At 40.7% G+C, this 24,820-nt stretch overlaps 1 protein-coding gene across 1 annotated transcript in view; it reads right to left on the bottom strand.

The window, feature by feature from the left end:
- The window catches only part of CFAP61 (cilia and flagella associated protein 61), a 273,562-nt gene that overhangs the window by 176,242 nt on the left and 72,500 nt on the right, over positions 1-24,820 (bottom strand). Inside the window, exons 8-12 of the mRNA XM_032592605.1 lie at positions 21,561-21,652; positions 15,276-15,350; positions 10,345-10,523; positions 8,520-8,559; positions 5,279-5,418 (exon numbers count right to left, since the gene is read on the bottom strand). Coding sequence (XP_032448496.1) covers positions 5,279-5,418; positions 8,520-8,559; positions 10,345-10,523; positions 15,276-15,350; positions 21,561-21,652 — 526 coding nt within the window. The remainder of the gene's footprint in view (positions 1-5,278; positions 5,419-8,519; positions 8,560-10,344; positions 10,524-15,275; positions 15,351-21,560; positions 21,653-24,820) is intronic.

Below are 24,820 nucleotides of genomic sequence, written 5' to 3'. Positions count from 1 at the left end.
CATTATTTAAAACAATGAGATTTAACTTACAATAAAAGCAAAATATGTTCATAGTAAAAAGAGAGAGTGTGAGAGAAAAAGAATATGAAGCCACTGAGAATGAGGCCACTACTCCAGCCAGACCCATGACCCATTCCTGATCTTGTGTCATCTGGTTGCTCTCCATCTCCAGTATATATTTATTTATAAAGAGAATCCCAAGTCATAAGAAAATGCCACCAACACACTCTACTTAAGAATGCAATGAGTGTAAAGTATATTTTAATAAAAATTCCATTTGAATCATAATAAAAATCTTAAATCTCAGTATATGCAAAAATAACTAGCTTTTCTATTATAGAAGTAATGCGTGCCCATGATTTTCAAAAAAATCAAACAAGGCAATTAAAAATGGGCAAAAGATCTGAACAGAAAGGCCACCAAAGTAGATATACAGATGGCAAATAGCATATGAAAAGGCGCTCCACACCGTCCACCATTAGGGAATTACAAATCAGAACAAGGTACCACTGCACACCAGTTCGAATGGTGAAAATTCAAAACACTGACAACACCAAATGCGGGCGAGGATGTGGAGCGGCAGGAACTCTCATTCATTGCTGGTGGGAATGTGGAATGGTATAGCCACTTTGGAAGACAGTTTGGTAGTTTCTTACAAAACTAAACACTCTTACCATACAACCCAAACTTGTGCTCCTTGGCATTTACTCGAATGAGCTGAAAACGTACATCCACACAAAAACCTGCACACGAATATTTATAGCAGCTTTATTCATAACTTCCCAAACTTAAGAGTAATCAAGATGTACTTCAGTAAGTACATGGATAAACTATGGTACACCCAGACAATGGAATATTATTCAGCACTAAAAAGAAATGAACTATCAAGCCACGGAGGAACTTTAAAATGTGTATCTCTAGTGAAAAAGGCCAATCTGCAAAGGCTGCATACTGTGTGGTCCCAACTATACAACATTTTATTACTACTACTATTACTGTTTGACTCCACACTTTTCTCACCATCCCAGACATCATTCCATATAGGATATAGAAATCTGTTTCTATTTCCTCAAAATCTGCATAGTAATGTGCTGAATGAATATGCCAAAATTCATTTAGCCAGCCCCCAAATACAGTGATCATTTAGGATGTTTCTCAAAGTTTCACCTAAAAGGTTAATATATCAATTACAGAGAAAGCTCTCTGAAACTACTCCACCATGCCCTTTAACACAGATTTTGCAGCAACTTTACTGAGGTCTCACTTACATTCTGTAAAATGCACCCATTTTAAATGCACAGTTTGATGAACTCTGTAATATCTTGTAAGAATAAGACTACATGTATAAGACAGCTTGAGAAAGGTAAATTATAGAAAATGCAAGGTATTGATATTATTCCTATCACACATATACCATTTACTTTCTATTGATTGAGATGGTCCTGTCCTGAAACACAGCTGTGGGGAACAGCTCAACTGTCCATTTCTTCAGTGATGCCCCCAGATTTGTGTCTGACAATGCACCCCTCCAACCCTTGAGCTTCCAGAACATCCCTAAGTAATGCCAACTAGCAGCCTCTGGCCCAGTGATGGGTCTGCACAGGACACAGTCTGAGCCAATGAGATGCAAATAGATTTCTGTGATAGGGCTTTCGAAAAGAAGCATAACTACCACTCTTCCCATTGGACTTAAAGTGATATAAGGTCGAAAACTATCTCACCCGTCCTGTAACCACAGGGGAAGCAATGGTCTGAGAAAGGTCAACCTGAAAGAGACAGATTAATACAGACTAAACCCTGTATGAAACCAGCATCCCCACGATTCTTCACTTCACTCTGTGTAGTAATAGATTCTCCAGTTACTTAAGCCAGTTAGATGGGTTTCTACTACTTGCCAGCAAATGAAGTCTAGCCACTACTCAAGCTGGGTGTAGAAGAATTCCAAATTTTAGGCAATGTAAAGAAGGGAATTAAAAATCATCCCTGATGCTCCTCCTACCACCCAGGGCAAACACTGACCACCTCTAGAGTTGTAGGCCAGGTTCCCTGGGAGGCAGCCTCACACAGAGCTCTACCTGCTGGCGTTTGTTAGGGTGAGCTCTTGGGACCCTCCACCCCCATGAGCAGTGACAGAAGCAGGACAGGGCAGAGGGAGAAGTTAAGCTGCAAGCAATAGGGTCACAACAAACACCCAGCTGATCCCATGGGGAGTTCTGGCCCTGGGAAGACCCTTTAGAGTTGCCTCTCCTTGGGGTAGAGAGCTGCTGGCCTTTTAAATTGCTTCTCCTCCCCTCCCCACACACAAGACTAGTCGCTGGATGCAGACTGCCTTGGGAGGGGCAGACTTTAGGCAAAGCCCTTCTCTTCAGTCCAGGGTAATCTCTTTCAAGGGAGACCCAGCTTCCAGCTGGTGGTACTCATACATCCCACAGTCAGAAAATGAGTTCTTTAGTCCTGAACAAGAAGGGTCTGGGTGGCACAGCCCCCATCACATCTGCATGTCTCCTTTTACTTTATTTTATTCATATGTTTTTTCTTTCTTTAGAGGTTTAGGTCATATTTAAATGCTGTTTTAAGGCACATGAAAAGATGTTCAACGTCGCTCCTTATCAGGGAAATACAAATCAAAACCACACTCAGATATCACCTCACGCCAGTCAGAGTGGCCAAAATGAACAAATCAGGAGACTATAGATGCTGGAGAGGATGTGGAGAAACGGGAACCCTCTTGCACTGTTGGCGGGAATGCAAATTGGTGCAGCCACTCTGGAAAGCAGTGTGGAGGTTCCTCAGAAAATTAAAAATAGACCTACCCTATGACCCAGCAATAGCACTGCTAGGAATTTACCCAAGGGATACAGGAGTACTGATGCATAGGGGCACTTGTACCCCAATGTTCATAGCAGCACTCTCAACAATAGCCAAATTATGGAAAGAGCCTAAATGTCCATCAACTGATGAATGGATAAAGAAATTGTGGTTTATATACACAATGGAATACTACGTGGCAATGAGAAAGAATGAAATCTGGCCTTTTGTAGCAACGTGGATGGAACTGGAGAGTGTGATGCTAAGTGAAATAAGCCATACAGAGAAAGACAGATACCATATGGTTTCACTCTTATGTGGATCCTGAGAAACTTAACAGAAACCCATGGGGGAGGGGAAGGAAAAAAAAAAAAAGAGGTTAGAGTGGGAGAGAGCCAAAGCATAAGAGACTGTTAAAAACTGAGAACAAACTGAGGGTTGATGGGGGGTGGGAGGGAGGGGAGGGTGGGTGATGGGTATTGAGGAGGGCACCTTTTGGGATGAGCACTGGGTGTTATATGGAAACCAATTTGACAATAAATTTCATATATTGAAAAAAAAATAAATGCTGTTTTATATATTGGTATGAGCCTAGCATTACATTCTGAGCATTTTCCAATCTTTTTTTTTTTCTTTTGAAAGACAGAGGAAGAGAGAGAGAGTGTGTGTGAATAGGGGAGAGGGGCAGAGGGAGAGAATCTTTTTTAAAACATTTTTCTAAATGTTTATTTATTATTTTTGAGAGAGAACAGGGGAGGGGCAGAGAGAGAGGTAGACAGAGAGGATCTGGATCTGAAGCGGGCTCTGTGCTGACAGCAGACAGCCTGATGCAGAGCTCAAACCCACAAACCATGAGATCATGACCTGAGCGGCAGTCAGATGCTTAACCAACTGAGCCACCCAGGTGCCAGCAGAGAGAGAATTGTAAGTAGGCTCCACACTCGGTGCAGAACCTGATGCAGGGCTCAATCCCACTACCCTGGGATCATGACCTGAGCTGAAATCAAGAATCAGATGCTCAACCAACTGAGCCACCCAGGTGCCCCTTTCCAATCATTATTTAATGAATTGCAAACAAGAGTTATAATTCTTTCACATAGTTATCATAAAGTATTTAGACATTCTCTTACTATCAGACATTTAGAGTATTTCCAGTATCTTTAATCCTTATACATAAATTTCTATTTGCACCTCTGCAACCAGTTTTTAGGATATATTTCTAGGAGTGGAATTAAAGGATTGAAGGATATGAACTACTGTAGCATTCTGGCCAATTGCCCTTTGAAATTTCATGTCAATTACATTCAGACTACTGCTACATAGGTCTCATTAGAACTGAACATTTCTCTATTTCACATCTTGCCAACTGATCAAAAACAATGTCTCATTCTTGTTTTAGTTTCTTTTCCCCCATGAATGATAAGTTTGAAGATTTTAAAATATCTATTGATTTTTGTTTGTTTGTTTTTTCATATGCAAATAGTTGGCCTTTTTTTTTTCTCAGTTTTTTTACTTTGGTATCAGATGGTCTTTTACTGATTTATTAAAGCTCTTTATATAGTAAACGTACCAATCTTCTGTCTGCCATATTTGTTAAAATATCTCTCTGTTACTCAGTTGCATTTTACTTAAATTAAGGTGTTTCAGAAACTTTAGATAGTAAAAGAAAAAAATCTTAATATTTTGTTCTATGCTCTAAAAAGACCTTCCCCATCCTGAGACACAATTGGTCTTCACTGTGTCTTTACTGAAGATCAATCTTCACTGACACTCCTTGTCTATCACTCAGTGTTCTTCCTGAGGAAGGTTCTCCCTGCCTGGGCTGAATGTCCCGGTGATACCTGTTCACAGTACCATATGCCCATTGCTGCTGGTATGCCCTTCACAGCTACGGCTTTACATTTCTGTATGAACGTTTATAAGCTTTGAAAGGAGAGGAAATACATCTGTATGTCTTTCGCCATTGTAGTCTCAGAATCTGGCAGAGAACACTTACATATTTTCTAATTTTTTTTATTTTCAATATTCACATTTAACTCTTCAATCATCTGGGAATCTCTTTTACTGCAGAATATGAGAAACGCCTCTATCTTTATTTTGTCCCACCATTTACAATCATTCTTCCTTTTCCTGGTGTTATGACACAAATTTTATATCATATATGTACATTTATACATACCTTTATACACACACACTTCATTCTTTCTATATTGGGAGTATGTACTGGAACTCCCTTATTGTGTTACACTGTTCTACTGGCATTGTTTTCATTGTTGTGGAGTTATATTATGTTTTAATATCTGACTGGACAAGTAACTTCTCAATATAACTTCTTCCCTAAATGTATTGGTTAAAATCACTGATCAAGCCCACCACTAGTGAGACAAGTTAAAATGGTAGCAAGCTCCTTGCTCCATTCTCTTTTCTTAATTTCATAGATTGTCTTTTGGCCAAACATATGTCCACCTACTTGAGCAATCCAGCCCGATGGAAGACATAGAGATCCTGCTCCAGGGTGCAGTTGTTGAAGGGGACAATCTTCACGAAGTTCTGGATGAGGACAAACTCAGGGGTGAGGTGCGGCAGAGAGATGATGCAGAAGTTCTTGTCCTAACATGATTGGCAACCAGGCACACAGGAACAGAATTAGAACCCATTTATCACTGAACAAATTCCTGCTGCAAAACACTACAGAAAAAAGGAGCAAAATGTATAAAGGACAGACTATTCAAGTTCAACTTTCCTATAATTTGGAAAGTAATCATAAGTTCAAGAAGATGAGGAACTGTAAGAACACAGAGAAAAATCTCTGAGAGTCTGGCCAACCTAAATAAATGAATATTGTGAGCAATGGGACCCATTCATTATAGGTCTTTGATGGAAGTAGGTTTTTAAAGTAAGGTCATTTGTGTTTGCAAATTCACTTGCATCCAGAAGTAAATCACTGTGTCATAGCAAAGGCCCTATGCTTACTAAGTGACACTGCACCAGCTGTGGTCCCCTCCTCTGAGATAAGAGGGTGGTGGTACTCCAGGCTTTTCTTCTCTAAAATCCTGTGGTTACACATTAATGGATGTCTGTATTTTATCATGAGATGATCCCATTGAGGTGAACAGATCTAAGGAAGACATGTTTCACCTGGGAAGTGGGTTTAGTTAGCAGGCATAGGAGGGTCCACATGTCCTGACACCTACCGCTGACCTCTGAGATCTGCGCTGCCCAATATGGTAACCAGCAGCTGTGTCTGGCCACTAAGCATTTGGAATGTGGCTAGTGTGACTGGGGAGCTGAATTTTTAATTTTATTTCATTTAAGTTAATTTACATTTAAATTTGAAACTGATACTCAATTCAGTTACTGGAAAAGTTTTATGTATGTTGGAACAACTTGGGCATAGGAATCTATGTATTCAACTGTAAGTTTTATGAAATCTAAAGGCAAATCAAGTATTTCTGATGAAAATATAGAGTGCTACAGGTGTAAAATACATATTGGATTTCAAACACTGGGAAAAAAATGTAACAGATCTCATTAATAATGTTTCATACTGATTACATGTTTAAATGATTAAATTTGGACATATTCAGTTAAAGTATATTATTAAAATTGATTTCACCTGTGTCTTTTTTACTTTTGTTTTAAATGTGGCTGCTAGACTCTCAACAATAGCCAAATTATGGAAAGAGCCTAAATGTCCATCAACTGATGAATGGATAAAGAAATTGTGGTATATATACACAATGGAATACTATGTGGCAATGAGAAAAAATGAAATATGGCCTTTTGTAGCAACGTGGATGGAACTGGAGAGTGTAATGCTAAGTGAAATAAGCCATACAGAGAAAGACAGATACCATATGGTTTCACTCTTATGTGGATCCTGAGAAACTTAACAGGAACCCATGGGGGAGGGGAAGGGAAAAAAAAAAAGAAAAAGAGGTTAGAGTGGGGGAGAGCCAAAGCATAAGAGACTGTTAAAAACTGAGAACAAACTGAGGGTTGATGGGGGGTGGGAGGGAGGGGAGGGTGGGTGATGGGTATTGAGGAGGGCACCTTTTGGGATGAGCACTGGGTGTTGTATGGAAACCAATTTGTCAATAAATTTCATATATATATATAAAAAAATAAATAAATGTGGCTGCTAGGATATTTAGAATTCATTATGTGGCTCGAATCTGTGGCCTTTCGGACATTGCTGTCCTACACTATCTATGTTCCATACATCCTGATTGACCCTCTGCCAGGTGCCTGCAGGAGCAGCCTGCTCTTCCCAGAGCTAATTTGTCCCTCTGGGACCTCCCCTCCTCCTGAACCCTGTGAAGGCATTACTTGTGTTAATCCAAAACCCTGGGGACATTTGTGCAAACCGAAGGAGTGAATTGTTGTTTGACCTTATCTTCCTTCTTTCTAGCAAAATAACGCAGTTCCTTTTGGGGAACTTGAAAGTCAAGTTGTTAAAATACTCAAGCTGAAAATAAGAAATGGGTACCTAGTCCCAGTGGGCTTCCTCTGGGAGGAGGACACTGTAATGAATTGCTTTGACTTAGATTTGAAGGATTTAAGGGTGAATAATAAAGGTATTTTGTTCCTCTCTCCTCATTCCCTGAAATAAAGTAGAATTAAACAGTAAAAGTGTCTTTTGACTTTCTAAAGGTGGCATTGCTTTTGTAATGCTGAAGATCTGCCTTCACAGGGATTTCAAAACAGGAGTGAATTTAAATTTAGGGAAATTACTTTGAGGCATCCCTAAGGGAAACTGGCTTTGTAAAATCTTACCTTAGGGTATCTATATTGCTTTATGAGCTTCAAAATACCTTAAAATTAATCCAAAAAAAATTATGATGCAGAACATTATTGCAAGGCTGCATTATATTAACAAAATGAGGAAATACAATCTATGATCACATAAGTTTCAGGAAACCTCATTAAACCATATTGGTTTCTTGCCTCAGTGGAAAGGGTATCAAGGAAAAATAAAACAATAGATGTTTTCCTTGTAATTAGCCAACTGAAGAAGTCTAGTTATTGACTTGACTTAACTGATAGGTGGGCCACGGAAAAAGTCTTTATAAAAATCCAAGTTGTTCCTCAATTGTCTTCCATCCCCACTTTCTTCCCTCCAATAAAGTGATAAGAGGTTGATCAGAATCTCCATCCCTTGAAAACAATGAAACAAAAATGGAGGAAGAGGATAGGAGTAGAGTGTCTTGTTTGCACTGGCCTGTTTGCCTGGCACTTATTCGCCAAATGTGTTGTAGTGGGTTGAGCGCCTCCTATGTGTCAGGCACTGTGTCAGGCAATGCCAACCAGGAAATCAACCACAAGTTCCTGCTTACCTACTCTCAGAAAAGCAACGTAATGGTTTCAGAATTCTTTGAGCCAATGTAAGCTATAAAGTGATACAGCACTCCAATCCACATTAGTGTAATTTCTGACATTGTCATGTACTACCTGCATTCTATTAATGATTTGATTCTATCCCTAAAAAAAAATGTACCTTGAAACTATTAAAACAGCAATGACAATATTTTCTATTTTTAAGAGTTCATGATATGTCATTCAACCTTATTTTCAGAACACAGAAGCAGCTCAAACCTCAACATTCATAGCAGTGTAAATGTTTGGACAGTGAATATGGCATTTTATTTTTTTTTATAACTTTTCCAGCTTACAGAACCAATTATATTACTCAAAATTCAGTATGTACTTACAGGGAAAAGACTGAAGACAAAATTCATAAAGTCCAGTGACCTATAAACAAAACAGTAAGCATGGTCACTGACCTGCAAGCAGGTGCAGCATCAGTGTATATTTAAGGAGATTTATGGTTCTCTTCCTGTCAGGCAGTGATAGCCAACCACCAGTTAGAACTTGTGTCTGACTGAACATTAATCAGCTGCAGAAAGTCATAAGCTTCAGATGTCAGTAACAAAGTCTTTTTCTAGAACTAAAGACATTATTATAGTAACTAATAATCTGCGCATGCAAAAAGCAACATAGTCATTCTGTGACTGTAATCCCTCCCTTCCTTTTTGTTAGAGCTGTGGGGGAGACGTGGGTATATTACAAGCAACTCTGATCTTTCTCTCTTTTACATGTAAAAGATTTTCTGACCAGCTGCAGAGCTATAGTCACAGGCAAACCATAATGGGTCACTGAATTTCTGTTTGAAAATTCAAAAGCCTCATTTAAGCACACTCATATCTGAATGCACAGGGAAAAATAAATATACACAACTCTAGAAGGGTTTATAGTCTTTTTAGATGTCTTCAATAAAAAAAAAAAAAAGATTTCCCCTTTCAACTCCCAAGATTTCCAAAGAAATTGAAAACTTAAGAGGAAAGAAAGTACAAGTAAAACATGGTTCTAAGTGAGGCTGGGAGACTGGGAATGTGTTTCAATACATCTTCTAAAAAGGAAATGTCCAGCAACACTCTTGGTCATCTAAAGGATACTCCAGAACTTTCCAGTCTATGAGAATGGGCCAATCTTTTCCTCTTCAAGATTGTTCTGTGGATAAAATGGTGGAGTAGGTGGGGATTCTAAAGAAGATGTGGAATCTAGCACCAAGGACAGAGGTCCACTTCCAGACTACAGGTGGCAGCAAGCACTGAACACATGGGGACAGGAAGTCGGGTGGCTGAGTGGTCTGGTGGGTACCCCGACTTTGTCTGCCACCATGCCTCCTCCTCCTAGCAGCTGCCCTGGATTGTTGTTCACTAACCCCCCTCTCAGATTACATTTGGGTAAGGCTCCAGCCCCAAATTTGGGGTGGGGAGCATGAGGCCAGGGAGTAAGCTACCATCATATCCTGGCCTGGCCCCATCCATCAGCTTGAATAAGCACACAGTCCGATCAGGCCCGATGGGGCTGTCGCTAGGAAGCCAGGCTCAAACCAAAATGTCCTCCTCACTAGCTTTGGGCACATAGCCTGGGCCCACTGTCCATTCTTTTGGCCCCAGGTAGGGACAGTCCTCTGAGAATGGGGACCAGCAGCAGGGAATGAGTTAGAAGGTAGAGAGAGAAACTTCGTATGTGACAGGGTTATCTGGGATCAAGCCACATTGAAAAATGAATCCTACCACTGGACTTATCCTTTGTTATATAAGGCAATTATCCCATTTTTTAAAAATCCAGTTTGGGTTGGATTTTCTGTTATGTGCAACCAAAAGACTCCAGACAAGCAGCAACCTAAATCTAAAGCCCCCTTCAAAATGCAAACATTAGAGAATGGAGGGTAGCATACAGTTACATAAATGAAGATTTTCCTCTTACACAGGTGAGCCAAAATCTGCGCTGTAGATTTGGCCCAGTTCTGTAGCCCTTACCCAAATTTTAGGGACTGAAATCTCTGGAAATAGGGCCCAGAAACCTGTGCTTAAAAAAACAAACAAAAAACAAACAAACAAAAAAATCCCCAGGAAATTAGAATGTGGGGCCAGGTTTAGAGATGATGGGCTCCACAAGAGTAAAACGTGAGGCCACCAATGCTGTAAGAAGTCTTACCATAATAGACAACCTGGGATTGGTACTTGCCTTGCTTCATACTTCTCCTCAATACAAAAGAGCTGAATACAAAAAGCATCTGAGGCTCCCTTGTAGATGGGGCGGAAGGAGCTGCTCTCCTCAGGCAGTGAAAGGGATCCCAAGCTCAAACTGCTGATGCAGTAATCTGTGTCACCCACACTGGACTGCTGACTGAGTTTTTCTGTGTCCTAGAGCAAGGAGACAGGAGGAACCAAGTAGGAATCCTATTCATTTTCTGCAATTTAATGGGCTAGTGGTTGCATCATCTCTACATTATACCATCTCTCTAGGACAAATGTGATAATCTCACCTGAATCGAATCATCCTGAGCCAGGCCTAGTTTTAAGGAAATGTTCTCAACGAGATGTTCAAGATTTATAAAGGGATTGAAAGAAGTCCTCATATGAAGGTCAGAAAATGAATGGTTTCCATTGGTCTTTCATATAGGATCTGTATTTTAACTACAACACTGGCTAGAAGTTAGAGTGTGGTAGTAATATATATATATATATATATATATATATATATATTAATTCCACAAGCAAAATACCTCTGTCCACCAAAGTGTTTTCACTGTGATTTTGTGCTACAAGAACTTTGGATCTGCGGACTCTTTGGGTGGTTTCATGATGAGGTGGAGCCAAGCCCCTTGCTGGGACCCACCCAGAAAGTTAGCATTGGACCTTTCAGCCTTGTTTTAGGGGCACCCAAGAAGATGTTATAGTTCAGTTAGAGGAAAATGATTCATTCTGAGAGCCTTCTTGGAGTTCTTTTAAATCAAAGTAATACATTAAACATTAACATAATATCAGCACTAAAAACCTATAATGAAAATCAGGAGTCCCCTGTCCTTCCCATTGCTCTTCCCATTGGGTAGCCCTTTCAACTTTCTCATTTCTTTGGCATTTACCCCCATGTTTCTGAATGTGCGTTAAATGCACTTTCTTAATTCCTCAGTTTTTGAAACTCCCTACTGGACACTGATGTGGTAGGTAGATGTAACCTTGCGCTACCCTCTTCCCCATATCCTATCTCCTTGTGTCTCAATATAATTAGAGCACAATTCAGGGCTCAATCAGTAAGTACTTACATTGTTATGATTATGTAGATATCATGGTTGCTTTTGAGCAAAGATGTATAACAGGACTTGTTATTTGTGTACTTTGCTTTAATTCACTTAGTTTTCTATTTTTTTCACACACTTTATCAGATTTGCTAAGTGTTTGTCAGTATTATTTTCTAAACAACCAGGCATTTGAAATAATCTATAACTTCATTTCTTCTCCCCCGCCCCCCTACCCGCCACCCTGATTGAGCCTTGTTCTGTCTGCTGCCCCACCTGCCTTCTTGTTTTCCAGCTCTTGTTTCCTAAGTTCTGGTCTTTTCAATCCCTTCTTTCTTCATGGTCATGCCTTTTTATCACTGGAGTACATTTCTAGCTCCATAAAATAAACAGTGCTATGTAGGTAGCAAAACTCAACAGCCATTGGCTAACTGGGGCACTTCATGGGGTGATCAGACACAGACCTGGCATTTTATGGGGTAGCCACCTCCAGGAACATTACCTAGAGGCCTTTTCCTTGGGGCTGTCAGGTTTGGGGAGGAATTAAGTTCTCCAATCTCTTGCATGAGAAACTGTGATAGGCAGAAGAGTGGCTCCCCAAAATGTGCATGGCCTAACCCCCAGAGCCTGAGAATGTTACAGGGCAAAAGAGACTATGCAGTGGTCACTGACTGAAGGATTTTGAGCAAGGAGATTCTTGGATTATCTGGGTAGGCCCAATATAATCAGAAGGGTCTTCATAAAATAGAGGCCGGAGAGTCAGTGTCAGAGACTGAAAGATGCTACGCTACCAGCTTTGAAGATGGAGGAAGGCGCCACATGCCAAGGAATGCAAATGGCTTCCAGAAGCTGGAAAAGGCACGGGAATGGTTTCTTTCCTAGAGCCTCCAGAAGGAACAGAGTCCTGCCTGAACCTGGATCTTAGCACAGTAAGACCAGTTTGGGGTTTCTGACCTCCAGAACTGTAAAATAATAAATTTATTTTGTTTTTTTGTTTTTTTTTAATTTTTTTTTCAACGTTTATTTATTTTTGGGACAGAGAGAGACAGAGCATGAACGGGGGAGGGGCAGAGAGAGAGGGAGACACAGAATCGGAAACAGGCTCCAGGCTCTGAGCCATCAGCCCAGAGCCCGATGCGGGACTCGAACTCACGGACCGCGAGATCGTGACCTGGCTGAAGTCGGACGCTTAACCGACTGCGCCACCCAGGCGCCCCATAAATTTATTTTGTTTTAAGACACTAAGTTTGTGGTAATTTGTTACAATAGTGATAAAAAAAAATAATACAAAGACCTGGCTTCCAGTATTTGGAGAAGATGGTGGGAGGAGAGGGCAGGGGTTTCTCCATTTGATGGAGAGTTCCACTTACTCATCTATTTTGTCTTTCCCCATTACACAGTCTCACACGGTGTGGGCTGAACCTAAATTGGGAGCTGTTTCTGTTTCATCTGTCCAGAGAACAGTCATCTAGTTGCTTCACTTGAATACGGTTGATGAGCCAAGTGCTGTCTGCAAGGACTTTAGTGTCCCCAACACTGCATAGGAGACTGTCAGACCCCTTGTTTCAGCCTGGTCCTCGCTCTGCCTTCCAGAAGGCCCAGGCCCTGGGACTTTTGTGGACACAGGAGGAGAAGGGACTCGCTTTCTGCCAGTCCCTCCCCTCACAGTGGTGCTGGACTTTCTCCTTTCTCTGCTGTGCTAAGCCAGTGTAAACTCCTCCATCGATTTTCTTCATTCTAAACATTTTGAAAGGGCTCACCTTCCAATATCTCCTCTCCTACTCTTGTTGTCTTTGTGGATTTGCAGTCTTCTTATTGCTTTACAGTCATTTCCGTGTCTTTTTCCAGAAGGGAGAGGAGATAAACATGAGACATCAATCTACCTTGTTGACCCAGATGCCTTCTGAGGTTCCAGTATGTCTAACGCAGTGGGACCATCCTGTCCCCTCCTGCACATGCTTGTTTGGATCCCTGCAGGAATAGCTGCCCTCCTGGAAATAGAGCATGCCTCACCCCCTGTTGTATGCCTCACTCTTTCCTCCCTGGGGTCTGAGGAGTCAGTGCTATGGTGTGGGTTTCCCCAGAAGCAAACTCTGAGCTAAGTTTATTTGGGGAGTGATGCCAGGAAATTTTGCAAGAGGAGTAGGGAAGTGAGGCAAGGAAGGGAAAGACACCAATACAGAGTGTCCCACTCCATCCCACTGAGATCCCTGGGAGACTCGGGAGAACACACCTCAGAGCTGTCCCACCTAAAAGGCAAAGAAACTGGGGTGCTGATTCTCCAACTGCCTTCAGTCATTGTCTGATGGCTGCTCCCCAAGGATTCTGACCTGCCTGCAGGCACAGCACTGGAGAATGACCAGGTACCTGAAGTCCTCATCCTTGGGTGCTGAGGAATGAGCAGAGCTGGAAGGATACGGGTGGGATCCCACGGCATACGCTAAAGTGAGATTCAGAAAATGGACCTGTGCCTACCTGGTGCACTCTCTTCCTAACAGTACATCCTGCTCCTGACCTGCTTTCTCCAGTCTTCCACACTTGCCCAGGAGGGCAGACCCTGATCCAAGGGTGAAGTCTGCCTCCAGCTGGCTGTGTACACTGAATTCAGGAGGGGGAAATAGGAAATCCACTTGTTACAGGTCCAAGCTTTGTTCTCCAGTTCAGCTTTAGCCATTATAAAATGGTACTTTAATCCCCAGCTGACTTCTGTGTAGACTTCCTAATTGCTCAGAATCTGGAGGAGAAAAGGGTATCAAAAGCTGGCGGTCTCTCAGAATTCCCCTGTCTGTGATTAGTGTTAATGTGTCCCAGGACCTCCATGGAGATGACTCAACTTCCTGTCCCCTCTTCAAGGGCTCTCCAGACTTCTCAGGTTGACTCATGAGTCCATAAGACATGCTGGGGAATCCACTGAAAGCTCACAACTATGCTCAGCACTGGAAAATGATGCGTGTCTGATTTTATGGCACTCTCCCACTTAAAACTTTCAAAACCTTCCTCTGCTCCTTAGGAAAAACTCAAAATCCCAAGCAGGGTCCACAGAGCCCTGCCAAACTATGTGAATCCTTAGGTTTCTAGTAGGAAACAGAGGGCTCACTCCAATGGAGCAGACACAGGAGGTTTAACAAAGGACAATGGGTGAAGGTGTGGGCAGGGTGAAGGGAAACCAACAAAGGATGAGGAAGTGTCCCAGGGATGGCAGCTGGCGGAAGATGCTACCACCCTTTGGCCTGAATCAGTAACAGGCGGGAGCAGTTCCTGGAACCTGGAACCACGTATATATACACATATATATACACACATATGTATATGTGTGTATATATACGTGTATATATATGTGTGTATATATATGTGTATGTGTATACGTACATATACACACATATATACATACGTGTATATATACGTATATATACACACATATGTATACATATATATATATATATATATACACACATATACATATATCAACAATACAAAATACATACAGGTGTGTGGATGAGCATGTGTGTGGGCAGGTGACACATACAGTTAGAGAAAACTCTTACAAATGTGTTGCCCCTCCAAAATGCTTTCTTGCTAGACAATGGGAAGAAGAGGAAAAACTGTATTTACTGAAATCGTTGCCAATAATTAATATAGGAGTATAGTTTCTCCTAGGACCAAGCTGTACATGGGATATAAAGGATTCATCACCCTGGAGGAAGGCCTCATTGAGGAAGGCTTTGTGGAGCAGGTGTTAAAGAAGGTGGCAGATATGAACTGGTAGAGAGAGGCAGGGAGGCCTGGAGGAGGAACGGGCACACCAACACTCAGCAGAGAGCAGCGAACCTTGCGGGGAGCCAAGCAGCAAGCGCGCAAGGCCCTGGGCAAGCCCTACCTCCAGTTCACTAGCATTTCCGCTTCGGACTGTTGATGACATCTCCTCAGCTGGGGCTTCTTCTATGACTTCCTTCTGCAGGTGACAAAGGCAAGACATTTAATCAACACCTGCAGTGGTTCAGCACCCAAGCTCTGGGACCAGCTGCCTCGGTTCAGATCCTGGATCCATGGCTTACTAGCTTGGGAAAGTCGTGGAGCCTCTGAGGCCTCATCCGTAAAAAGGGGCTAAGAGCAGTGCCTACCTCACAGGGTTGTTATGAGGATAAAATAAGAACAGGGAGATAGGTGCCAGCTCAGTGCTGGCTCCTCCGAATTCCCTGTAGATGGTAGTTATTACTTTGTTTTTCTTATTCTTCTGTGTACCTTGAAAGCTGCACTGTTTTTTTCAAATGCTTTATTGACAATAACTTTTGAAAAGTTGTAACCTATATATGCATCCATAAAAATATCACCACAAAAACAATGAACATGTACAGCACTCCCAAAAGCTTCCGTGTTTCTAGATGCCCCTCCCACCCACCCTGTGCTATTTGGCCAACCATAGGCAAACAATGATCTGCTTTTGGTCACTACAGATTATAGGCTGAGTCTATTTCTGGATCTTCTATTCTGTCCCGTTAATCTACTTGTTGTCCTTGGCATCGTCATCACACTGGCTTAACTACAAGAACTATGCAGTAAATCTTGACATCTGTAGTATTCATCCAACAACTGTTCTTCTCCAAAGTTGTTCTGGCTATTCTAGGTCCTTTCCATTGATCAATTTTTCAATTTCTGTAAAATTTCTGAAATTTTGACTGGGAATGCATTGGTCAATTTGGGAAGAGTTGACATCTTGACAACATCAAGTCTTCAAAACCAGGAACGTGGGGCATCTCTCCATTTATTTAGGTCCTATTTCTCTCAGAAATGTTTTGTAGTTTTTGGTGTACGGGTCTTGAACATCTCTTGTCAGATTTATCTCTTAGTATTTTGTATATTTGTACTGTTGTAAATGGTATTTATTTCCATTTCTGATTGTCAATTACTATTATATAGAAATAAAATTGAACTTTGCATATTAATTTTAAATGCAACTTGCTAAATTATTTACTAGTTCTAGTAGCTGTTTTGTAGATTCTAGATGATTATGTTATTGGCAAATAAAGAACAGTTTTAATTCTCCTTTTCCAATCTGGATGTCTTTTATTTATTATCTTTTTACACTGGCTTGAGCTTCCAGTATAATTTTGAATAGAAGTGGTGGGAGCAGACCATTGTTCCTGGCCATGGTGTAAAAAAATTCAGTCTTCTACCATTAAGTGTGATGTTAGCATGCAGGTTTTTCAAAAATAAAGTCTAGGGAATTGAAATTCTTTCTGATTCCTCATTTTCTGAGAGTTTCAATGTTGAATTTTCAAACGCCTTCCCTGTATTTTTGAGAGAATCATATAGGTTATCTTTTTTAGCTTGTTTATAGGGTGAGTTACATGGACTGATTTTTTCTGTGAAACCAACTTTGCATTCCCAGAATAAAGTCTACTTGGTCATGATATACTATCTTTTTATATATTGATTCAAATCAATAAAATTTTTATTAGGATTTTTCCATTGATGTTCATTAGAGCTATTAATCTGGAGTTTTGCCTTCTTGTAATGTGTTCTGTTGTCAGAAAACATACTTTAGATGACTTAAATCCTTTTACATTTATTGAGATTTATTTTGTGGCCCAAAATACAGTCTATCTTGGTAAATGTTCCACGTGCACATGAGAAGAATGTGTATTCTGCTGTTTTGGGGATAGAGTGTTCTTAAGTGTCAATTAGGTCAAATTTGTTGATGGTGTTCTTAGGATCTATATTCTTCTTGATTTTCTACTTGTTCCATCAATTACTAAGGGAAGGATACTGAAATCTTCAAATATGGTCATTTACTCATTTGCATTTGCAGTTCTATCAATTTTTGTTTCATGTGTTCTGAAATTCTATTAGATGCATAAATATTTAGGATTATTATGTCCTTTTGACCTTTGTTATTTCTGGTAATATTCCCTGTTTTGAAATCCACCTTGTCTGAAGTGAATAAAGCTACTAGCTGTCTTGCTGTCTTTTAATTAGTGTTAGCATGCTGTGTCTTTTTTGTATCTTTTAAATTTAAACCTATTTGTATCAACCTATTGTATCTTTGTATTTGTAGTTTGTATTTTTGTAGTCTGCATATAACCGAGTCTTCCTTTTTCATCTAATCTATTTCTGCCTTATATGATCTTTGGGATAGTCAATGTACACTATATTTAATGTAGTTATCAATATGGTTAGGTTTAAGTCTGCCAACTTGCTATTTGTTTACTAGGTGTCCTTTTTCCATATTTTTGCCTTCTTTTATTAGTTGTATATATCTTTTTAAGGATTTTATTTTTAAGTAATCTCTACCTCCAACATGGGGCTCAAACTCACAACCCTGCAATCAAGAGTCACATGCACTACCAACTGGGTCAGCCAGGTGCCCCAGTTGTATATTTTTATGATTCCACTTTCTCTCTTCAGTAGGCTTATTAAGTATAACTCTCTGATTTTGATTTGTAACGTCAATTTTTTTTTTCGAGTTTATGGTATACATCTTTAGCTTATCACATCTACCTTTAGGTGATATTATACCACTTCAGGTATGGTAGAAAAGCCTTCAAATAATATATTTACATTTCTCCCCTCTTGGTCTTTGTATTAGTCTTGCCATACATTTCATTTTTTACATTTTCTATATAAGCTCCACACTGTGTTGTTTTTATTTTTTTTAAATAATCAATTATCTTTTAAAGAGATACAAATAAGAACAAAATCTTACACATTTACGTTACGATTTCCAGGGCTAGCCATTCCTCTGTGTAGATCCAGAGTTCCATCTGGTATCATTTTTCTTCTGTCTGAAGGACTTCAACATTTCTTGTAGTATGCGTCTGCTGTTAATGAATTTTTCCACTTTTTGTGTGTAGATGAAAATCTTTATTTTACCTTTATTTTTGAAAGATACTCATAGACATATAATTCTAGGTTGGAAGTTTATTTTCTGCCAGTTCTTTAAAGATGCAATGCATGGTCTTCCTGCTTGCACTGTTTCCAATAAGAAATCTGCTGCAATCATTATTTTGGTTCCTCTTTTCCCAACTTGTCTCCCTACCCCCCATTCTGCTTGCTTTTAAGATTTTCTCTTTTTCACTGGTTTTCCATGATTTGATTATGATGAGTTTTGGTCTAGTTGTCTTAGTATTTCTTGTGCCTGCTGTTTACTGAGCTTGTGTCTCTGGGTTTACTGTTTTCATAGAATCTAGAATGTGTTTAGTCCTCATTTCTTCAAATATTTTTTTCTGTTCCAACTGCTCTCTCTTCTTCTTTATGGACTCTGATTGCACACATATTAGCTACTTATTAACCCAAAGCTCACTGATACAATGATCTTTTTTATTTTTTAATTCTCATTTCTATCTCAAGTTTAGCAAGCTTTTTTTCTGCGATGTTTAATCTATGGTTAATCCAGTGTATTTTTCATCTCATGAACTGTAGTTTTTATGTCTAGAGGTTTTATTTGGGGTGTTTTTTATATCTTCTATGTCTCTCGATGACCTTTGAAACTTAGATAGTTAGAATAACTGCTTTAATGTTCTTGTCCACTAATTCTAACATCTGCTTCATATCTGGGTTAATTTCAATTGGATGAGTTATCTCCACCTTACGCATCATATATTCCCAGTTTTTTGAGTGCCTGCTAATTTTTTGTTGGATTCCAAACACAGTCACTTAGATTAGTTGGGTGTTAGATAATTTTGTACTCCTACACCTATTCTTGAACTTTGCTCTGGGATTCAGTCACTTGGGAGCAGTTTGATGCTTTCAATTCTTGCTCTAAAGATAGGTTAGACATGACTGGAGCAGTGCTCTGTCTAGAACTAATTATTCCCTACTACAGATGCAGGCAAGACTCTTCTGTGCACTCTCCCAGTGCCTTGTGGGTCCTAAGGTTCTCCAGTCTAGCTTATGGGAACAGGCACTAGCTCCAGCTTTGGATGAGCACTGGCACTGTGAACTCTACTCCTTTGGGGAGGTTCTATCCTCAGCCTGACCTTCACTATTTCCTTACATGACTGTGCTGATCAGTCCTCAACTGAATACACAGGGGTGACCCTCTGCTGGTGTCTAACGTCTCTGCGCAGCTCTCTCCTCTCTGGTACTCGGTCCTGCAAACCTTAGTGGCTTTAGTCTCCATGGATTTACAGATCTGCCTCCTCAACTCAGAGAGTCCATCAGGTTCCCACTGAGTTCTTCTGCCCTGTGCCGTGGCCTCAAAGTCTCCCAAGACAGGAGGCTGGGGCAATCGGAGAGCTCACCTGGCTTATTTTCCATCTCTCGGGCATCACTTTCCTTGGTTACCTGATAAGCAGTGTCTTAAGAACTGTTATTTCATACATTTTGGCCACTTTTTGGTTGTTTCCAAAGGAGAATAAATCTGGTCTCTGTTACTCCATTTTTGCCAAAATTAAAAGTTCTTTGTACTAAGTTTCTTTTTCTTTTTTTATTATTAATTCTATTCATCAGCTTCATTTCCCTCAACTTAATCCATGTCATACAACCTTCTTTAAAAAGGTTCAGGTGTCCCTCATTCCCCTCCTCTGGGATGCTTCCCATCCTCCTTCCCACATAGTGAATTAGGGCTTTCATCTCCCCCACTGAGTACACTCAGACATAGCAGAGTGCCTGACCATTGTGCATGCCCAACCTCCATTCAGAAAATAAACCAGCACTTGAAATATAACAGCCAACCAGCTACAGGTTGGGTCCTTTTGTGGTCTGGGGCATAAGAATGCATTTTCCGCAGAGACAATGTGGAAATCTGGGAGGACAAGCCAGGTGGCCTAGTGCTAAGATAAAAGTCCTCCCTCCATCCTCCTGTTCCCAAGACTTTCTTTGCACGAGTTGATGGGCAAGGGGGAATACTGTTTCACCCAAGGCTGAAAAGGAGAAAAAAAAAAGAGAGTTGGGGGCTGAAGTCCAGAAACAATGGCTTAGCACCTGCCCCCCATCCTGGGCTCAGGAGGGGTTCTGGGCCCAGCTGGACGGAGAAGTCAGGCAGACCAGAAGCTGAAGGAGTGTGTAGGGAAACACGCCTTGGGATTCTGGCCACACACAGTGCTGATGTAGGACTAGCCCAGCAACATTAGCCTGTTTAAAAGGGAGACCATTTTCCTGTCCCACCCACTAGGTGAGGCCTTATTCCTAAGGACACAAGAGACATGCCCTGAGGTCCTGCAGGAGTATGTGAGGACCCAGAGCCCAATAAATTTGGCCATTTATACCACAGTAGTATAATCCAGTATAAATATAATCCAGTAATATATAAATATATAATATATTACATATAAATATAATAATTATATAATATATATAATTATGATAAATATAATTGTATATTTATAATATATAATTATTATATATTAATATTAATTGATATTAATATATTGTTTTGTATTACTATAATTATAATAAATATAATATATAATAATTATATGTATAATATATGTGTGTGTATATGTGTGTGTGTGTATATATATATATATATATATATATATATATATATAAAATCCAGTATAAATCCAGCCAATGGCTGGATCTGTTGGCTTGTCCGCCATTTCCTATGTAATCTATTACGTGGCTGACTGGCCTCCTTTGGTGTGGGTCTAACTCCTTCTTTAGGTTAGGGTGGCAGCAGCACATGCAGAACTCTGGCAGCAGTAGGGTGCAGGTCATCCTGGAAGCAGGAGGGTGCAGGTGGTGGTGGGGCTCCTGCTGAGGCCAAAGACAAGTGGAGCCAGTGGCTCTCCAGGAAGCTGTGTTGGGCATCTCTTATAGCTTCCAGGAAAGAAAACAGGGCCTCATCTGACTATGTGGGCAGTGTATAAGTCTCTTCAGTATGTCTGGATTTTCTACCTGGCTTTAAATGAGCAGCTTCATCTGCCTCAGCCTCCTGAAGTTAGGGAATGGGTGAGAAGGGAGGAAGAGCAAGGATGAAACTCCATTCTGACCTGTATTCTTGAAGCTAGCGGTGAGGCTCTGATTTGTCTGTTATAAACACGCACCCAGTATTTCCTCCTGCCTGCTGTCTCCCTGGTCTTAGTGATAGTGAGACCTTTTCCACATCAGATCACAACTTCTTGATGATGAGCCTAGCACCAAGAACGCCCCTGACCCCACAACACAGACAGCTCCTAGGCCCACCCTGGGGCCCCAGGCGTGGGTGAATGACCTCCATTACCTGAATGCTTTCCATGGTCTCTGGAATGACTTGTTCCTGTGGCTCCTCCGCTATTTTCAGGAAACTGTGGCTGCTACTACTGAGCTTAGCATCTTTGAGAGAAAGAGTGGCATGAGGACAGAAAATAGACAATAAATATCTGCACAGTCACAGGACGTTGAAGACAGCATGGTAATTAATGTGTTTCTAAAATGCAGCACATCTGAAGAACTGTAGTGCAGAGGGAAGTACCATGAGGTGGGAAGCATAGCCCACCCCAATTCTGACCTCACAGTGCCCTTATGCATGTGATGGAAATAAAATGATACCTGCCCCTATAGGAGCTGTGGGAGCAAAGTGATGGCAGCGATAGGCCTGGCCTTGTAGGCCTGGCCTTGCCCACAGGGGCCCCTCACCCTCGAGGTTCCTGAACCACTGGTCTTTTCATGGGAACCCCCTTTCAAGTTTACAAACGATCGATTAGCAACTTTCTGGGCAGCAGGCTTTGAAATGATTTGGAAACATGGGTGCTGAAAATTAGCATAAGGGCTGCTTTCTGTTTGTTTGAAAATATTATAGCATGCAGTCGGACAGTGGCCACTATTTTCACTTCTCTACTTTCTTAGGAAGAAAGTACTGTTTTAACTGTTCTGGAAAGTCAATAATCAGGGTAGTGTTTGTGTATTTAACCTTCACTAAAAATTACAGTAGGAAAAAAACTTTCCCATTTTGTCTACAGAGCTTTTATCCCCCTCCTTTCACTCCCTCCTCCTTCTGCATTCTTGTCCTTCTTCCTGCCCATCTTCCTTCTCATCCTTCGAATTTCTCTTCCTGTCTCTCTGCCCCTTTCTCTCAACCACTCTCTTGTTGATCTTTCTTCTCTTCCCCCTCCTCCTCCCTCCGTTCTCCCACCTCCTCCTTTCTGGTTTGCCCTGTGTCTGCTTCGCTGGAGACTCTCAGCTCTGACAGCTGTTCACAGACGCCCTTGGAGGTTGTGCCCAAGGGCTGCCCCTCCACGCTGTCAGCATGGGCCTGCCCCTCCGTTTTCTTGTTTCTAATGGTCACATCAGACCTCGTGGGGCCAGAGGTAGCCTATCCTCTCTGCTCCCTCCTCTCCCACTCTGCTCTTCCAGTGCCAGTCAGGGCAATGGCCCCTGCAGATACCTCTCAACCCCCAGTCCCCAGATTACGGCACACCTTTTACTTACTTCTGGCAAAGATGTAGCTGAGTGAAACAAAATGAAATTCTAAGAGAAAAATTAGATGCCCAGGGAAGTGTAAAGGATATAGATAAAGAGGTACCTAATGTTGAAGGTAGGATGACTGAGAATCATATCCCAGCATTGGGGGTAGCTCTTTTGGCATGGAGAGAAAATCTGGAAAGAGGAGCAAAGGACCTAGAATCCCTCTTCTGAAGAAACATGCCGTGGGGAATGTCTCGAGTCTCTAACTCCTGAATATGTGCTACTCCCTGCAAAGCTTTTCAGAAAGTCTATACGGCATTCTCATGATGACAAGTCACATGCTTTTTATGTTAATTTGCTTTGTAGTTGAGATATAATGTGCATACGGTAAAAATGCATGAACGTCTACATATACCTACTCCCATGTAACAATCACTTAAATAAATACCTAAAGCATTCCCAGCACCCAGAAGTTTCCCTGATCCCCCTGTCCAGCAATATAGTACCTAAAGGCAGATGCTCTTCCGTCTTATACCATCAATCTGTTTTGTTCAGCAGCAAACTTTTTGAATTAAAAAACATATATATCAATAACTCCCTATTCTTAAGTTCTACTTTATTTTTTAAAAGACAGCTTTTTTCTATTTTGTTTTAAATTTGAAGAACTACCCCCCCCTAAAAAACAACATACCAGATCTTTGCTGTGCCTATATTTCTTAAAAAAAATTTTTTTTTAACGTTTATTTATTTTTGAGAGACAGAGACAGAGCACAAGCAGGGGAGGGGCAGACAGAAAGGGAGACACAGAATCTGAAGCAGGCTGCAGGCTCTGAGCTGTCAGCACAGAGCCCGATGCGGGGCTTGAACTCACAAACTGTGAGATCATGACCTGAGCCGAAGTCGGATGCTAAACCAACTGAGCCATCCAGGTGCCCCCTGTATTTCTTTTATAATTAGGACAAAATTACCAAAAAGTAAGAAACCTTAAAGAATGGATTAGATTTGCTATGAGCTGATAATCCCAGTGACTTCAGTGTTTTATAGTCTAATGTTCATGAGACAATTACCAACTACAACAGCTAACTGTCTCGGCTAAACTGTCGTGGGGTATTGCAACTTATTAGCAAGCAGTGGCCACACCGTCCCCAGATGTGGCTGCATTTCAGAACTGGGTGAGGTGAGGCAATATCTCTCGTTCTTGTGTCTCCAGAGTTTTGTGAGGTTTAATTAGTTAATGTTGATTACGTGTCCTGAGATTCTCAAATGTGAGGTACTATCCCAGGGAAAAGTCAAGGCACTGGTATTATATAACACACAACTAACACCACCACTGAGGCTGCAAATTTAACCATTATTTTATTGCTTCCACTACCTATGCAGCTTAGAAATTACAAACTAGTGAGAGTAGAGGCACCATTTTCTATGTTCCTGCTCTTGAGATTGCTAAAATGGGATGGGTTTACCATGGAGCTAATAAAGCTGGAGGTTCAGGCCTCCTCTCCCAGCAAAGGCCCCTCCCATGGCACAGCATCTACTATTGCATTCATAATTTTACATTTGTTTTCTCAAAGAGGGCTCTCAAATTGTATAGACTTTGGGTCCCACAAGACCTGGATCTGCCCTGCTCTTTACCCAATAGTGATAGTACACGTGGAAAGCTAACTAGTACATTTTGATGGCTGCAGGAATAAATAACAGTAAAAAATCTGGTGGTTTTTAACATTTTTTAAAATATAGACCAAAACTCCCAAGAAAAATTTTTTAGTGAAATGAAACAAACGGATTCTAAAAGAGTAAATATGAAAAATAAAGAATAAATATGGAGAAATAGTTTTTAAGACATTTTAAGAAACAGTCAACAACAAAATTTTAAGAAATAAGAACAAAAAGTAGGCCAAATTTCCTAATGAATATTAAGACATATTATAAAGCCATAGTTAATGTGTTATTCAAGTAGGAACAGAACTGAATGGAATTCAGAAAAGAGCCAGACAATTATAAAATGCTGACATATGTTAAAGGTGGCATTTCAAATTGGTGAAGAAAGAATAAACTATATAATAAATAGTACTGGCTCACCATATGGGAAAAAATTAA

The sequence above is a fragment of the Lynx canadensis genome, chromosome A3 (genome assembly GCF_007474595.2).
Source record: "Lynx canadensis isolate LIC74 chromosome A3, mLynCan4.pri.v2, whole genome shotgun sequence".
NCBI classification, from domain to species: domain Eukaryota; kingdom Metazoa; phylum Chordata; class Mammalia; order Carnivora; family Felidae; genus Lynx; species Lynx canadensis.
Note: the sequence above shows the minus strand (reverse complement) of the source record. Positions and strands in the feature narration are given on the sequence as shown.